This window comes from Petromyzon marinus (genome assembly GCF_048934315.1).
Source record: "Petromyzon marinus isolate PM22_M1 ecotype Great Lakes invasive population chromosome 67 unlocalized genomic scaffold, UKy_Petmar_22M1.pri1.0 chr67_unloc.1, whole genome shotgun sequence".
Lineage (NCBI taxonomy): Eukaryota > Metazoa > Chordata > Hyperoartia > Petromyzontiformes > Petromyzontidae > Petromyzon > Petromyzon marinus.
In genome coordinates, this window is record NW_027422591.1 from 498,840 (window position 1) to 514,919 (window position 16,080).

Genomic DNA, 16,080 nt, shown 5'->3' on the forward strand with positions numbered 1-16,080 from the left:
GGTGGCTACCAGCACCACGCCCCCGGCCGCCTTTGTCTTCCCCCAGTGGCGGATGCTTCCTCCCGCACCGGCCGAACTGACGTTGAGGCTGAGTCGACCTAGGCGAGGCCCGGGACCGTGAGCGTGGAATCGCCACCACCACCTCGCCCCCCGTGTGTGCCAGGCTATGTGCACCCTGAGGCCACGTGAAGTGTTGAAAGCCAGCTGGCAGGAGGTCACGGGGGCAGACCCAGGTGCTACGGATCGACTGACTGAGATGACTGGCTGATGCACCACCTGTGCCCCCTACTGTGCCAACTCGCTGTGCTTTAACCACCCGGCGCTCCGCTCGTTGTTGTGAGCGTCGCTCCTCCGCCCTCCGTTGTTGTTGGAGGGCGACTGCCTCCAACAACTGCCCAGTAGCAGCGTCCTTCACGAGCCTCCTCCTCCACTGAGGCCGATCTTGACACCGCTGGTACCGGTCATCGGCAAGTCCACTCAGCTCCACGTCCTCCTGTACCACGTCACTCCATCTCTTCTCCAGCCCCGTGCCTCGCCCGCTTAGCCCCCTCGATCCGGCCGAACAAAAGCTGTTTCGGCATGCGGTGGCTGGGCATGCGGGCTACATGACCCACACACAATCACTCTCACACTCACTCACACACTCACTCACTCACACTCACTCACACACACACTCACTCACATCACTCACCACGTGGGTGAGCCGACTCACGTGCCCGCGCGCGCGAGCCTCCTTCAATGTCACGCCGGGTGAAGGGGAGGGCGGGGCCTACGGGGTGGGGGGTCGGAGGTGGCCGTCACAACTTCCGGTTTTGCCACACCGCGCTCTCATTGGCTCGCGGCGCGCAGTCACGTGCACACCCCACCGCCACCCCTACCCAAGATGGCCGACGGCCCGCTCGTGCTCGAACGTCACCGCACGTGACCCGGCGCGTGGCGGCCTTGGACACCGGTGACGTCATGGTCTATACACTGCTGGATGATGACCAGCAATGGTGATGGCGATGACGATTTATCTAGCCACGTGTGAGCAACTCCAATCTCACCACGTGTTGCTATCTCTGTGTCTCGGTGTGATTCTCTATCCACTGCTGGATGAGCATCGTCAATGTGGTGATGGCGATTTCTCTAGCCACGTGTGAGCAACTCCAATCTCACCACGTGTTGCTATCTCTGTGTCTCGGTGTGATTCTCTATCCACTGCTGGATGAGCATCGTCAATGTGGTGATGGCGATTTCTCTAGCCACGTGTGAGCAACTCCAATCTCACCACGTGTTGCTATCTCTGTGTCTCGGTGTGATTCTCTATCCACTGCTGGATGAGCATCGTCAATGTGGTGATGGTGATGACGATTTCTCTAGCCCCGTGTGAGCAACTCCAATCTCACCACGTGTTACTATCTTTTTGTCTCGGTGTGATTCTCTATCCACTGCTGGATGAGCATCGTCAATGTGGTGATGGTGATGACGATTTCTCTAGCCACGTGTGAGCAACTCCAATCTCACCACGTGTTACTATCTACCGTGTCTCGGTGTGATTCTCTATCCACTGCTGGATGAGGATAATCAATGTGGTGACGGTGATGACGATTTCTCTAGCCACGTGTGAGCAACTCCAATCTCACCTCGTGTTCCTATCTCCGTGTCTCGGTGTGATTCTCTATCCACTGCTGGATGAGGATAATCAATGTGATGACGGTGATGATTTCTCTAGCCACGTGTGAGCAACTCCAATATCACGTGTTGCTATCTCCGTGTCTCGGTGTGATTCTCGTCACCGACGTGGTCTATCTACTGCTGGACGAGCATCGTCAATGTAATGGTGATCAATTATCTAGCCCCGTGTGTGTTCAATAATCCACGTGCTACTCTCTCTCTCTGTCTCTCTCGATGCGATTCTCGTCATCGCCGTGGACTATCCACTGCTGGATGAAGATGTCTCAGTGTATTCTTGGGTCTTTTGGCAAAGTCACCACGTAGAAGGGAAACAGTAAAATAATAAAAATATAAAACAATACAATTCTCACGACGTTTCGACTGCAACACAAGCAATCATCATCAGGTGTGAAAACCACGGCAAGTAAATTTGAAGAAAAAAAAGTGGCGGGTTTTTTTTAACGTCAGCACCACGGAGAGCGATTTGGTAGCCATTCAGATGGACGAGTCCATCTATGTTCGGAAAAGAGGAGGGGGGAGACGAAAAATAATGGATAATTGTTTCCCTTCTACGTGACTTTACCGAAAGAACCAAGAATATGAATCCCTGCAGTCACGAAAGCTTTAAATCAAAATGTCTCAGTGTGTTCAATAATCCACGTGCCCCTCTCTCTGTCAGCATCTCAGATAGATGATGGTGGTGGGGGGGGAGTCTAACAGATGATGAGGTCTTAGGGCTATCTTCTTACTTAGCATAATAGGGGCCATCCATAAATGACGTCATTTATGGACGGCCCCTATTGTCGGAGAAAACATTTGTTAAAAAGTATTTTAAATTAAGTAAAACGTGTTGTCTATATTTATTTATAAAGTCACTCACTAATCCACCCGTCCACTCACCCACTCACTCACCCACCCGTCCACTCACCCACTTACTCACCCACTCGTCCACTCACTCACCCACTCACTCACTCACCCATCCGTCCACTCACCCACCCACTCACCCACCCGTCCAATCACTCACCCACTCACTCACCCACTCAGTCACCCACCCATTCACTCACCCACCCACCCAACCCACCCGTCCACTCACTCACCCACTCACCCACCCGTCCACTCACTCACCCACTCACTCACCCACCCGTCCACTCACCCACTTACTCACCCACTCGTCCACTCACTCACCCACTCACTCACCCACCCACCCGTCCACTCACCCACTTACTCACCCACTCGTCCACTCACTCACCCACTCACTCACCCACCCACCCGTCCACTCACCCACTCACTCACCCACCCGTCCAATCACTCACTCACTCACCCACTCAGTCACCCACTCAGTCACCCACCCACTCACTCACCCACCCACTCACTCACCCACCCGTCCACTCACTCACCCACTCACTCACACACCCGTCCACTCACTCACCCACTCACTCATCCACCCGTCCACTCACCCACTCACTCACCCACCCGTCCACTCACCCACTTACTTACCCGCTCGTCCACTCATTCACCCACTCACTCACCCACCCGTCCACTCACCCACCCCTCCAATCACTCACTCACTCTCTCACCCACTCAGTCACCCATCCACTCACTCACCCACCCGTCCACTCACCCACCCCTCCAATCACTCACTCACTCTCTCACCCACTCAGTCACCCATCCACTCACTCACTCACTCACCCACCCGTCCACTCACTCACCCACTCACTCACCCACCCACTCACTCACACGTATTATTATTGATCTTTGGCCAATGTATTGATCCTCACCCCGATAAAGCTCACACGCCGCGGATATATAATTCACCGTGCTCAGGCTCCATCCACTGCTGGATGAAGCAAGGACCTCGTTCGCTCGCTCACTCACAAAGTGCCAGATGATCCCAGTAGCAAAAGTCGCTACATGTGTAGTAGCTACGGGCCCCGCACTTTCAAGGGCCCCGCGTTAGATGCTTTCAAGCTATCAATTACCGGTTCAGTGATTCTGCACTTGCTCGATTACTATAGTACTATACCGCCTTCAACTTTTGTCAACGACTGGGTGTTTAAGGTGAGCGATGTGTCGTATTATCCGGCCGTATAGCAAATGAAAAAATATAATTACTTTACTATGCAAGTTAAGAATTTGTGTGTTTCAAGACCGTAATTACAATATTTAAATAGGCTCAAAAATGTCCCCCCCCCCCCAATATATTGCTATAAAATAGATTTATGTTTATTTGATTGTTTTAAATTTTGATTTAAAGCTGTCGTGACTGCAGTAATTCATATTCTTGGTTCTTTCGGCAAAGTCACGTTCAAGGGAAACAATAAAATAATAAAATAAATATTTATGAAACAATACAATTATCACGACGTTTCGACTGTAACACCAACAGTCATCATCAGGTGTGAAAACCAACGGCAAAAAACATTTGATTGTTGTTATGGTTGTACTTTATTAATCCATAATCTCTGCCATTACATATGTAGTTTTGCTCCGGAGACATTTCGTAGGGGGGGGGGGGGGGGCGGGCACTTCTTTATTATCCACACGTACCCTAACAATGAAACAAGAAAGGTAAACAAGTAAAAACAGAACAATGTAATACAATATACATCTTCTTTGGTTCTTTCGGTAAAGTCACCACCACGTAGAATGAGAATAAAATAATAAAATAAAAGACAATAAAATTCTCACGACGTTTCGGCCACAACACAAGTAGCCTTCTTCAGGTGAAGGGACGAGACTGTCTGGAGGACAGCGCTGGAGCGAAAAAGCCACGCTCAGATCGCGACCTTTAAGCTGTGTGAGAAGAAACAAAGCGCCTTGACAAAGGAATTAGCATAGAATTTAGCATTGAAATAACTGAGTGATTAGCTTGTGACTGGTCACAGAAATGGCTATGTTAAAGTCAAAGCATACACATCCACAGAGGCACCCCTTGACAAAGGAATTAGCATAGAATTTAGCATTGAAATAGCTAAGTTAAAGTATACACATCCGCAGAGGCACCCCTTGACAAAGGAATTAGCATAGAATTTAGCATTGAAATAGCTGAGTGATTAGCTTGTGACTGGTCACAGAAATGGCTATGTTAAAGTCAAAGCATACACATCCGCATAGGCACCCCTTGACAAAAGGAATTAGCATAGAATTTAGCATTTAAATAGCTGAGTGATTAGCTTGTGACTGGTCACAGAAATGGTTATGTTAAAGTTAAAGCATACACATCCACAGAGGCACCCCTTGACAAAGGAATTAGCATAGAATTTAGCATTGAAATAGCTGAGTGATTAGCTTGTGACTGGTCACAGAAATGGCTATGTTAAAGTCAGAGCATACACATCCACAGAGGCACCCCTTGACAAAGGAATTAGCATAGAATTTAGCATTGAAATAGCCGAGTGATTAGCTTGTGACTGGTCACAGAAATAGCTATGTTAAAGTCAGAGCATACACATTCACAGAGGCACCTAGTACAAATCAAACAGGAGAATTTAGCATTGAAATAACTAGGATTAACGCTGCTAAGATTCGCAGCGTCTTTTAAGCTCGGTGAGAGGCGTGGCGAGCCTTGAAAAAGGAGTTCACATATCAATGCTAAATTCTCCTCCTAAAAGACGCTGCTAATCTTAGCAGCGTTAATTGAAGCTCTGTCGTCCCGACAGTTCTGTTCTTTCACCTGAAGAAGGCTACTTGTGTTGCGGCCGAAACGTCGTGAAAATGTTATTGTCTTTTTATTTTATTGTTTTATTCTCATTCTACGTGGTGGTGACTTTACCGAAAGAACCAAAGAAGATGAATCCTTGCAGTCACGAAAGCTTTAAATCGAAATACAATATACACCATTAGACATTATTGCAAAAATATATATTTTTTAAACTCCATCCTATGTGTTAGTGAATTTAAAAAATATATATATTTTAGGCAGGAAAATCTTTTTCAAATTTAGATTTTTTTTCTCTCTCTCTGTGTGGGGTCCGTGGGGGACCACCAGACTCCCCCTGGAAGATTTGGTCCCCCCCCCCCCCAATGTGGACTCAATGGCTACGGCCTTTGTGTGTTTTAATATATGTACGTGTGTTATTTTGACAGCTAAATTTAGGGCCCCCCTTTATAACATCTTATGCTTCAGCCCCCCGCACGAGCTTCATGTGGCACACTTTACTCACCCACTAACTCAGCCACCCGATTCACTGAGCCGCTCACTCACCCAACCACTCACCCAACCACTCACCCCACTTGCGAAGACATCATTTTTCTTAGCTCTTTCGGTAAAGTCACGTTGAAGGGAAACAATAAAATAATAATATATATATAAAACAATAAAAAAAATTCTCACGACGTTTCGACCATAACACAAATGGTCGTCATCAGGTGTGTCGGTTTGCATAAATTTATTTATTTTTAAACGGTGTATTTATTTATTTATGAAAACCGTCAGCGCCACGCGCAGCGATTTGTCAGTTTATTTAGAATTTAGAATAAATAAACTGACAAATCGGTGCACGTGGCGCTGACGGGTTTTATACATAAATAAATACACCGTTTAAAAATAAATGTATGCAAACCGACACACCTGATGACGACCGTTTGTGTTATGGTCGAAACGTCGTGAGAATTTTTTTTATTGTTTTATAGATATATTTTATTATTTTATTGTTTCCCTTCAACGTGACTTTACCGAAAGAGCTAAGAATATGAATTACTGCAGTCACGAAAGCTTTAAATCAAAAAGACATCATCATTGCTACGAACACGTGGCAAATGCAATCGTTCCTCCACATCATACACCCACCACCCGCACCGCCGCCATCTACCGCGTAGCTTCAAGACGACTTGTGAGTTATTCTTCTTATTCTTTTTTTAAAAAAGAAATTTCGCCGGCACGTTCTGTGCTTTGGCAACGTGCTCTGTTCATTGCCTACAGATCCAATGCTACCCCCCACTCCCTCCCTCCCCTGCTGTGTGGCTGTGGGAGCGGTGGGACAGCGGTTAGCCACCACCACCAATCACCACCGCCACCACCACCAAACACCACCGCCACCACCACACCACTGCCAAACACCACCGCCACCACCATCAAACACCACCGCCACCACCACCAAACACCACCACCACCAAACACCACCGCCACCACCACCACCAAACGCCGCCACCACCACCACCAAACACCACCGCCACCACCGCCACCAACACCACCACCAAACACTACCGCCACCACCACCGCCACCACCACCGCCACCAAACACCGCCACCACCACCACCAAACACCACCGCCACCACCACACCACTACCAAACACCACCGCCACCACCAACAAACACCGAACACCGGTGACGATTATCTGAACCGGTCCTGGGGTGTCCTCTAGGTCGACTCGGCCTCGAATGAGTATCTGGCTACGGATGGGTGTGTTACATCGCCATTGGGGGGAGACAAAGGCGGCCGTGCGTGGCGCTGGGCACCCACCCCCTCGTGTGCCACAGTGCCGGTAGCCTTCATAGGTGCTGCTGCTTGCTACTCGCTACTAACAGCACGTGCCCCAGCAATCTGTAGAGGCTACACGGGGGACCTTTGTCTGTTTCTACCTTCACAGGTGCTGCTGCTACTCGCTGCTAACAGCACTTGCCCCAGGCGTATGTAGAGGCTGCACGGGGGACCTTTGTCTGTGTTTACCTTCATAGCTGCTGCTACTCGCTACTAAGAGCACTTGCCCCAGCAGTCTGTTGAGGCTACACGGGGGACCTTTGTCTTTGTGGAGGGGTTACAGTGTGCGGAACAGCGCGTTCCGTTCTGAGTTCGTCAGCTGTTAATAGCCCTTGGCCCCGCCCATTCGGCATTGGACACGCCTACAATTATATATAAATTAGCATAGAGACGCCCACCATACCCGGTAGCCACACCCACAGTAGTGTATCAGGGAGGCCTGAGAAATAAGAATACTGTCCAATCTTGATTTAAAGCTTTCGTGACTGCAGGGATCCAAAATCTCTTCGGTTCCGTCGGTAAAGTCATCACGTGGGTAGAAAATAAAATAAATCACGACGTTTCGGGCCACACAAGCGTCCGTGTAGCCTTGATAAGAGTGTCGGGGGCAGGTGCCGTTAGCAAGTAGCACCTTTCTGAAGGCTGTCACTGTGGGTGGGTGGCCACCAGCACCACGCCCGGCCGCCTTTGTCTCCCCGCTGTCACCGTGGACTCGTTTGAGGCCGAGTCGACCTAGGCGAAGGCCACCTGGACCGTTTTCAGATATGCAGACTGCAGGGGCAATTGATGTTTATAGGGGCCGTCCATAAATGACGTCACGCACCTAGGGGGTGGGGGTCAGACATTATATGCTTGGTTCTTTCGGTAAAGTCACGTAGAAGGGAAACAATAAAATAATAAAACAATAAAATTCTCACGACGTTTCGATTGCAACACAAGCAATCATCATCAGGTGTGAAAACCACAGCAAGAAAATTTGCTGTGAAAATTTGTTCTTTCCATAAAGTGCCGTAGATAGAAAATTTAAAAAAAATAATAAAAAAATATTTCCTATCTACGTGACTTTACCGAAAGAACCAAAGATTATGATTTCCGTGCAGTAACGAAAGCTGCTGTTGCCCCGCCCATTAAACCTCATTAACCACGCCCACACTAACTCGCCCGCCCTATCACAGCCGCGCGACGCGACTAAACCCCGCCCACAACCCCCTGCTTAGCCCCGCCCACGCACCTCCGCGGTATATAAACAAAAAAAACCTCGCCCCCCCCACCACTCCTCTCTGTCTCACTCCGCGGTATCGCAGCCACCTTAGCCCCGTGGGATTGGTGTCTGCTGCTGGCCCCGCCCATAAACCTCATTGACCACGCCCACACTAACTCGCCCGCCCTATCACAGCCGCGCGACGCGACTAAACCCCGCCCACAACCCCCTGCTTAGCCCCGCCCACGCACCTCCGCGGTATATAAACAAAAAAAACCTCGCCCCCCACCACTTCCTCTCTGTCTCCGTCCATGGTATCGCCGCCGCCTCCGCCCAGGTGCTGGTGGCTGCTGTTGCTACCCCGCCCATAAATGTCATTAACCACGCCCACACTAACCCGGCTCGCCCTATCACAGCCCTGCTACACGACTAAACTCCGCCCACGACCCCCTGCTTAGCCCCGCCCACGCACCTCCGCGGTATATAAACAAAAAAAACCTCGCCCCCCGCCACTCCTCTCTCTGTCTCACTCCGCGGTATAGCCGCCACCTTAGCCCGAAGGGATGGTTGTCTGTCTGCTGCTGCTGCCCCACCCATAAACCTCATTGACCACGCCCACAATAACTCGCCCGCCCTATCACAACCGCGCGACGCGACTAAACCCCGCCCACTGCTTAGCCCCGCCCACGCACCTCCGCGGTATATAAACAAAAAAAACCTCGCCCTCACCCCACCACTCTCTCTGTCTCACTCTGCGGTATCGCCGCCACCTTAGCCCGAGGGGATGGTTGTCTGTCTGCTGCTGCCCCGCCCATAAACCTCATTGACCACGCCCACAAACAACCCGCTGGCCCTATCACAACCGCGCTACGCGACTAAACCCCGCCCACATATAAACCCTGCTTAGCCCCGCCCACGCACCTCTGCGGTATATAAACAAAAAAAATCCTCGCCCCCGCCACCACTCTCCTGCCTCCGTCCACGGTATCGTCGCCTCTTTAACCCGGGTGGTTGGTGGCTGCTGCTGCCCCGCCCATAAACCTCATTGACCCACGCCCACACCAATTCGCTGGCCCTATCCACAACCGCAGCGATACGACTTAAACCCCGCCCACACCCCTCGTTTAAGCCCCGCCCACGCACCTCCGCGGTATATAAACAAAAAAACCTCGCCCCTCCCCCCTACCAACCACTCCTCCTCTGTCTCTCTTTCCCTCTCCCTCCGCGGTATCGCCCGCCTCCTCCAGCCCGGGCGTTGGGTTGGCCTGCTTGCTGGCTACCCCGCCCATAAACTTCATTGACCACGCCCACAACCGACCCGCTCCGCCCTATCACAGCCGCTCGACGCGACTAAACCCCGCCCACAAACCCTCCCCCCCCCCTCTGCTTAGAGCCCCGCCCTACGTGTTACCTCCGCGGTATATAAACAAAAAAAAAACCTCGCCCCCACCAACTTCCCTCTCTGTCTCTTTCCCTCTTCCTCCGCGGTATCGCCGGTGGCTGCTGCTGCTGCTACCACCACCACACCGCCCCTGCCTATTGTGCGGGGGGGGGTTAAGCAAGAAGAGCATTGGGTGTGTGGGTGGTGGTGGTGGTGGGTTGGTGGTGGTGGTGGGGTTGTTGCTGCTGCTGCTGCCACCGCCCGCGTTCGGTCGTGCAATGGCCGTGAAGGAGCGAGAGGAGAAGGAGGTGGCCTGAAACGTCGACGAGGAGAAGAAGGAGGAGAAGGAGGAACGACAGCGGCAGCGGCGGCGGCTGCTGTTAACGACCGCGCCCCGCCAGCAGGCACAGACAACCTCGACCAACAGCAATCAACAACAAACCAACCCAACCAACCAAAAACGGGCCAACAACGCGCGTTCATTCATTCCCAGAGTGTCCGCTTTAGCCCGAAACTGTTAACCGTCGATATCTCAATCCCGATCAACAACAGCAGCAGCAGGCATCAGCAACAACAACAATAAGCGGCGGCGGGTAAATCCAAACCACTTATTAATTTCGCGCGTGCATCCAAATTAATGTTAATGGACCAATTAACTTGGTGGTGATTGACGCTGCGAGAACGTGACACTGCGCTTGGTGGTGGTGGTGGGATATTCATTCGTCCGCTGCTGTTGTTGACCGTGGTTGCTGTTCTAAACAGAGCAGTTTGGTAACAATCCACACAGAGCCTCACGTTAACGCGCAAAAATTTAAAAAAAAAATTCTACGGAATCCTTTACGTAGATTTTTGAAACCCCTTTGAATTTTTTTTGTTCAATTTTTTTTTGTAACCGTAAACCCCAGATTTGTCGTTCTGTAATTATTTTTTTTTTCAAATTCTTCTTCCCCATCAGCATCATCATCGTCGTTGTTGTTGCAGCGACTCTGAATAGCTAGCTTTAGACGCGTGGTGTTTAAAACGTTAGTGGCCCCGGGCATCTGTAACGCGACACAATAAACGTGTTCGCTTCGACATTCATTCAGCCAGTCGTTCAAAGGCGCAGTTTAAAACGAGGGCTTGCTATTCTTTGTTTAGACAAAGCAAGCGATTTAATCGGCGGCTTATGCGAATTGGCAAGTCGGGCAAAAAAAAGATTAATTCATCGTTTTAGTTGTTTCATTGATACCGGAGAAGAAGAAGAAGAGAGAGAGAAATACAGCGAAGACGGAGAGATTTCTTCATATTCTACCCGAGAACCGGATTGGAAAATGATGGCTAACGACTCTCCAGCTCGAAGCTTGGACGAGATTGACCTCTCTGCCCTCAAGGTGAGACGTTTAAGGTTGCAGTTCGTGGTCATTGTTGTGGTGGTGGTTGTTGTTGTGGTTGTGGTGTCGGATTTGTGAGGTGGGGAGGGAGGGTGTGAAGGGTTCCGGTCCCTGCCGGCGAGGTGCGACCCCGGTCGGTACGAGTGGTCAGGCAAGAGTGGGGGCTTTGCGAGGGATGCCGAGGAAGGGGTAGGCCTGACTCTGGGGTGTGTGTTGTGTGGGGGGAGCGGTGGTGCAGTGGTTAGGAGGGGAGGTGTGAAGGGTTCCGGTCCCTGCCGGCGAGGTGCTTACCCGGTCGGTACGAGAGGTCAGGCAAGAGTGGGGGGTTTGAGGGGGATTCCGAGGAAGGGGTAGGCCTGACTCTGGGGTGTGTGTTGTGTGGGGGGAGCGGTGGTGCAGTGGTTAGGAGGGGAGGTGTGAAGGGTTCCGGTCCCTGCTGGCGAGGTGCTTACCCGGTCGGTACGAGAGGTCAGGCAAGAGTGGGGGCTTTGCGAGGGATGCCGAGGAAGGGGTAGGCCTGACTCTGGGGTGTGTGTTGTGTGAGGGAGCGGTGGTGCAGTTGTTAGGAGGGGAGGTGTGAAGGGTTCCGGTCCCTGCCAGCGAGGTGCTTACCCGGTCGGTACGAGAGGTCAGGCAAGAGTGGGGGCTTTGCGAGGGATGCCGAGGAAGGGGTAGGCCTGACTGGGGTGTGTGTTGTGTGAGGGAGCGGTGGTGCAGTGGTTAGGGGGGAGGTGTGAAGGGTTCCGGTCCCTGCCGGCGAGGTGCTTACCCGGTCGGTACGAGAGGTCAGGCAAGAGTGGGGGGTTTGAGGGGGATGCCGAGGAAGGGGTAGGCCTGACTCTGGGGTGTGTGTTGTGTGGGGGGAGCGGTGGTGCAGTGGTTAGGGGGGGAGGTGTGAAGGGTTCCGGTCCCTGCCGGCGAGGTGCGACCCCGGTCGGTACGAGGGGTCAGGCAAGAGTGGGGGCTTTGCGAGGGATGCCGAGGAAGGGGTAGGCCTGACTCTGGGGTGTGTTGTGTGGGGGGAGCGGTGGTGCAGTGGTTAGCGCTGCACCGCTGCGCTACGAACCCGGCGACCCGAGTTCGATTCCCGCTCACGGCCAACGTCGGTGACGATTATCTGAACCTGGGTCCTCCCCTAGGTCGGCTCGGCCTCAAATGAGTACCTGGTAATATGGTGTAAAACGTCGCCAATGGGGGAGACAAAGGCGGCCGGGCGTGGTGCTGGCCACCCACCACCTCGTGTGCCACAGTGCCGGTAGCCCTCATAGGTGCTGCTGCTACTCGCTACTAACAGCACTTGCCCCAGCAGTCTGTAGAGGCTACACGGGGGATCTTTGTCTGTGTCTACCTTCATAGGTGCTGCTGCTACTCGCTACTAACAGCACTTGCCCCAGCAGTCTGTAGAGGCTACACGGGGGATCTTTGTCTGTGTCTACCTTCATAGGTGCTGCTACTCGCTACTAACAGCACTTGCCCCTACAGCCTGTAGAGGCTATACGGGGGACCTTTGTCTGTATCTACCTTCATAGGCGCTGCTGCTACTCGCTACTCACAGCACTTGCCCCTACAGTCTGTTAGAGGCTACACGGGGGACCTTTGTCTGTGTCTACCTTCATAGCTGCTGCTGCTGCTACTCGCTACTAACAGCACTTGCCCCTACAGACTGTTGAGGCTACACGGGGGGGTTCTTTGTCTGAGGATGTGTGTGTTATTGTGTCTGTGTGTGTTATTGTGTCTGTGTGTGTTATTGCGTCTGTGTGTTATTGTGTCTCTGTTATTGTGTGTTATTTTGTCTGTGTCATTGTCTGTGTCATTGTCTGTGTTATTGTCTGTGTGTCATTGTGTGTGTGTCATTGTGTCTGTGTGTGTCATTGTGTCTGTGTGTGTCATTGTGTCTGTTAATGTGTCATTGTGTCTGTTAATGTGTGTGTGTTATTGCGTCTGGGTGTTATTGCGTCTGTGGGTGTTATTGCGTCTGTGTGTGTTATTGCGTGTGTTTTATTGTCTGTGTCTTATTGTCTGTGTCATTGTCTGTGTGTGTCATTGTGTGTCATTGTGTGTGTCTGTGTGTCATTGTGTGTGTCTGTGTGTCATTGTGTCTGTGTGTCATTGTGTCATTGTGTCTGTGTGTCATTGTGTCTGTGTGTGTCATTGTGTCTGTTGATGTGTGTGTGTCATTGTGTCTGTTGATGTGTGTGTCATTGTGTCTGTTAATGTGTGTGTGTCATTGTGTCTGTTAATGTGTGTGTGTGTCATTGTGTCTGTTAATGTGTGTGTGTCATTGTGTCTGTTAATGTGTGTGTCATTGTGTCTGTTAATGTGTTTGTGTCATTGTGTCTGTTAATGTGTGTGTGTCATTGTGTCTGTTAATGTGTGTGTGTCATTGTGTCTGTTAATGTGTGTGTGTCATTGTGTCTGTTAATGTGTGTGTGTCATTGTCTGTTAATGTGTGTGTGTCATTGTCTGTTAATGTGTGTGTGTCATTGTGTCTGTTAATGTGTGTGTCATTGTGTCTGTTAATGTGTGTGTGTCATTGTGTCTGTTAATGTGTGTGTGTGTCATTGTGTCTGTTAATGTGTGTGTGTGTCATTGTGTCTGTTAATGTGTGTGTGTGTCATTGTGTCTGTTAATGTGTGTGTGTGTCATTGTGTCTGTTAATGTGTGTGTGTGTCATTGTGTCTGTTAATGTGTGTGTGTGTCATTGTGTCTGTTAATGTGTGTGTGTCATTGTGTCTGTTAATGTGTGTGTGTCATTGTGTCTGTTAATGTGTGTGTGTGTCATTGTGTCTGTTAATGTGTGTGTGTCATTGTGTCTGTTAATGTGTGTGTCATTGTGTCTGTTAATGTGTGTGTCATTGTGTCTGTTAATGTGTGTGTCATTGTGTCTGTTAATGTGTGTGTCATTGTGTCTGTTAATGTGTGTGTGTCATTGTGTCTGTTAATGTGTGTGGTCAATGTGTGTCATGTGTTGGTGTGTGTGTTAATGTGTGTTAATGTGTGTCTGTGTGTCATGTGTCTGTGTGTGTGTCATGTGTCGGTGTGTGTGTTAATGTGTATCATTGTATGTGTGTGGCATTGTGTCTGTTAATGTGTGTGGTCAATGTGTGTCATGTGTTGGTGTGTGTGTTAATGTGTGTCTGTGTGTGTGTCATGTGTCGGTGTGTGTGTTAATGTGTATCATTGTATGTGTGTGGCATTGTGTCTGTTAATGTGTGTGTGTCAATGTGTGTTTGTGTGTGTCAATGTGTCATGTGTCTGTGTGTTAATGTGTGTATTAATGTGTGTCTGTGTGTGTGTCATGTATCGGTGTGTTAATGTGTTAATGTGTGTGGTATTGTGTGTGTCTGTGTTATTGTGTGTGTGGGTGTGAGGTGACTGTTGTGAAATGTGGAACGTGCGTGTCTCTTTGTCTTTTGAGACGTGTGACATGTGTGAATATTTGCCGTGTTGTGTGTGCGCGCGTGTGTGTGTGTCTGAATGTGTGTCTGTGTGGGGGGAGCGGTGGTGCAGCGGTTAGCGCTACGCAGCGCTTACGAACCCGGCGACCCGAGTTCGATTCCCGCTCACGGCCAACACCCAGTGACGATTATTTGACCCTTGCCTGGGCCTCCCCTAGGTCCACTCGGCATCAAACGAGTACCTGGTGTGATGTGTAAACATCGCTACTGGGGGGGGGGGGGAGAGACAAAGGCGGCCGGGCGTGGTGCTGGTTAGCCACCCCACCCCCACCTCGTGTTGCCACAGAGTGCCGGTAGCCTTAACAGGTGCTGCTCGCTACTAACAGCACTTGCCCCGACAAGCCTTATTAAGAGGCTACACGGGGGACCTTTGTTACCTGTGTGTACTTTCAAATGAGTAGCTCTGGTGTAGCGGTGTGCGGAGTCTGCGGTGGTGTGGAGCCTTGGGAGGAATTGTTTTGCCTTCACGCGGCGTGGAGGGAGGAGAGGTACGGGTTGGGGTAACTTCCTCCTCCACAGGTCACGGTGGCTCGCCAAGAGGGCCCTAGGTCAGGCGGGCCTCGATGGACTGCGCGATTTGAGGAGGTGTGATTTGGTACGAGCGGTGGCAGGGAGATGTTAACTACCTCGCCCGGTTGCGCAGGAGGTGTCGTGGGTTCGATCCCGACCCTGAAGACGCCTGCTGCTGTATATTTGGAGTTTGTGGTGTCTCATCATCATCATCACGGTGGCTAGGAGATGATAACTACCTCGCCTGGTCTACAGGAGGTCGTGGGTTCGATCCCGACCCGGAAGATGCCTGCTGCTGTATATTCGGAGTTTGCGTGTCTCATCATCATCATCACGGTTTGCAAGGAGATGTTAACTACCTCGCTTGGTATGCAGGAGGTCGTGGGTTCGATCCCGACCCTGACGATGCCTGCCGCTGCTGTATATTTGAAGTCTGCGTCCCTCTCTCTCATCATCATCATCACGGTGGCAAGGAGATGTTAACTACCTCGCCCGGTGCGCAGAAGGTCATGGGTTCTATCCCAGCCCTGACGATGCCTGCTGCTGTATATTTGAAGTCTGCGTGTCTCTCTCTCTTTCATCATCACGGTGGCTAGGAGATGTTGACTACCTTGCCTGGTATACAGGAGGTCGTGGGTTCGATCCCGACCCCTGACGCCTGCTGCTGTATATTTGGAGTCTGCTTCTCTCTCTCTCTCATCATCATCATCACTGTGGCTATGAGATGTTAACTCCCTCGCCAGGTGCGCAGGAGGTCTTGGGTTCGATCCCGACCCTGACGATGCCTGCTGCTGTATATTTGAAGTCTGCGTGTCTCTCTCTCTCATCATCATCACGGTGGCAAGGAGATGTTAACTACCTCGCCTGGTGCGCAGGAGGTCTTGGGTTCAATCCTGACCCTGGCGATGCCTGCTGCTGTATATTTGGAGTTTGCATTGTCTCTCTCTCATCATCATAATCCTTGCGAGGAGATGTTAACTACCTCGCCCGGTGCTCAGAAGGTCATGGGTTCTATCCCAGCCCT

General features: G+C 51.0%; 2 protein-coding genes across 2 annotated transcripts in view; one reads left to right on the forward strand and one right to left on the reverse strand.

Annotated features, from left to right (window-relative positions):
• The window catches only part of GFM1 (G elongation factor mitochondrial 1), a 49,115-nt gene extending 48,350 nt beyond the window's left edge, over window positions 1-765 (reverse strand). Inside the window, exon 1 of the mRNA XM_076057972.1 lies at window positions 692-765. The gene's annotated coding sequence lies outside the window, so the exon portion shown is untranslated. The remainder of the gene's footprint in view (window positions 1-691) is intronic.
• Window positions 766-9,776: 9,011 nt separating this feature from the next.
• LOC142907946 (mitogen-activated protein kinase kinase kinase kinase 4-like) overlaps window positions 9,777-16,080 on the forward strand; it is a 109,597-nt gene continuing 103,293 nt past the window's right edge. Inside the window, exons 1-2 of the mRNA XM_076057974.1 lie at window positions 9,777-10,311; window positions 10,674-11,088. Of these exons, the coding sequence (XP_075914089.1) occupies window positions 11,029-11,088 (60 nt within the window). The 5' untranslated portion in view covers window positions 9,777-10,311; window positions 10,674-11,028. The remainder of the gene's footprint in view (window positions 10,312-10,673; window positions 11,089-16,080) is intronic.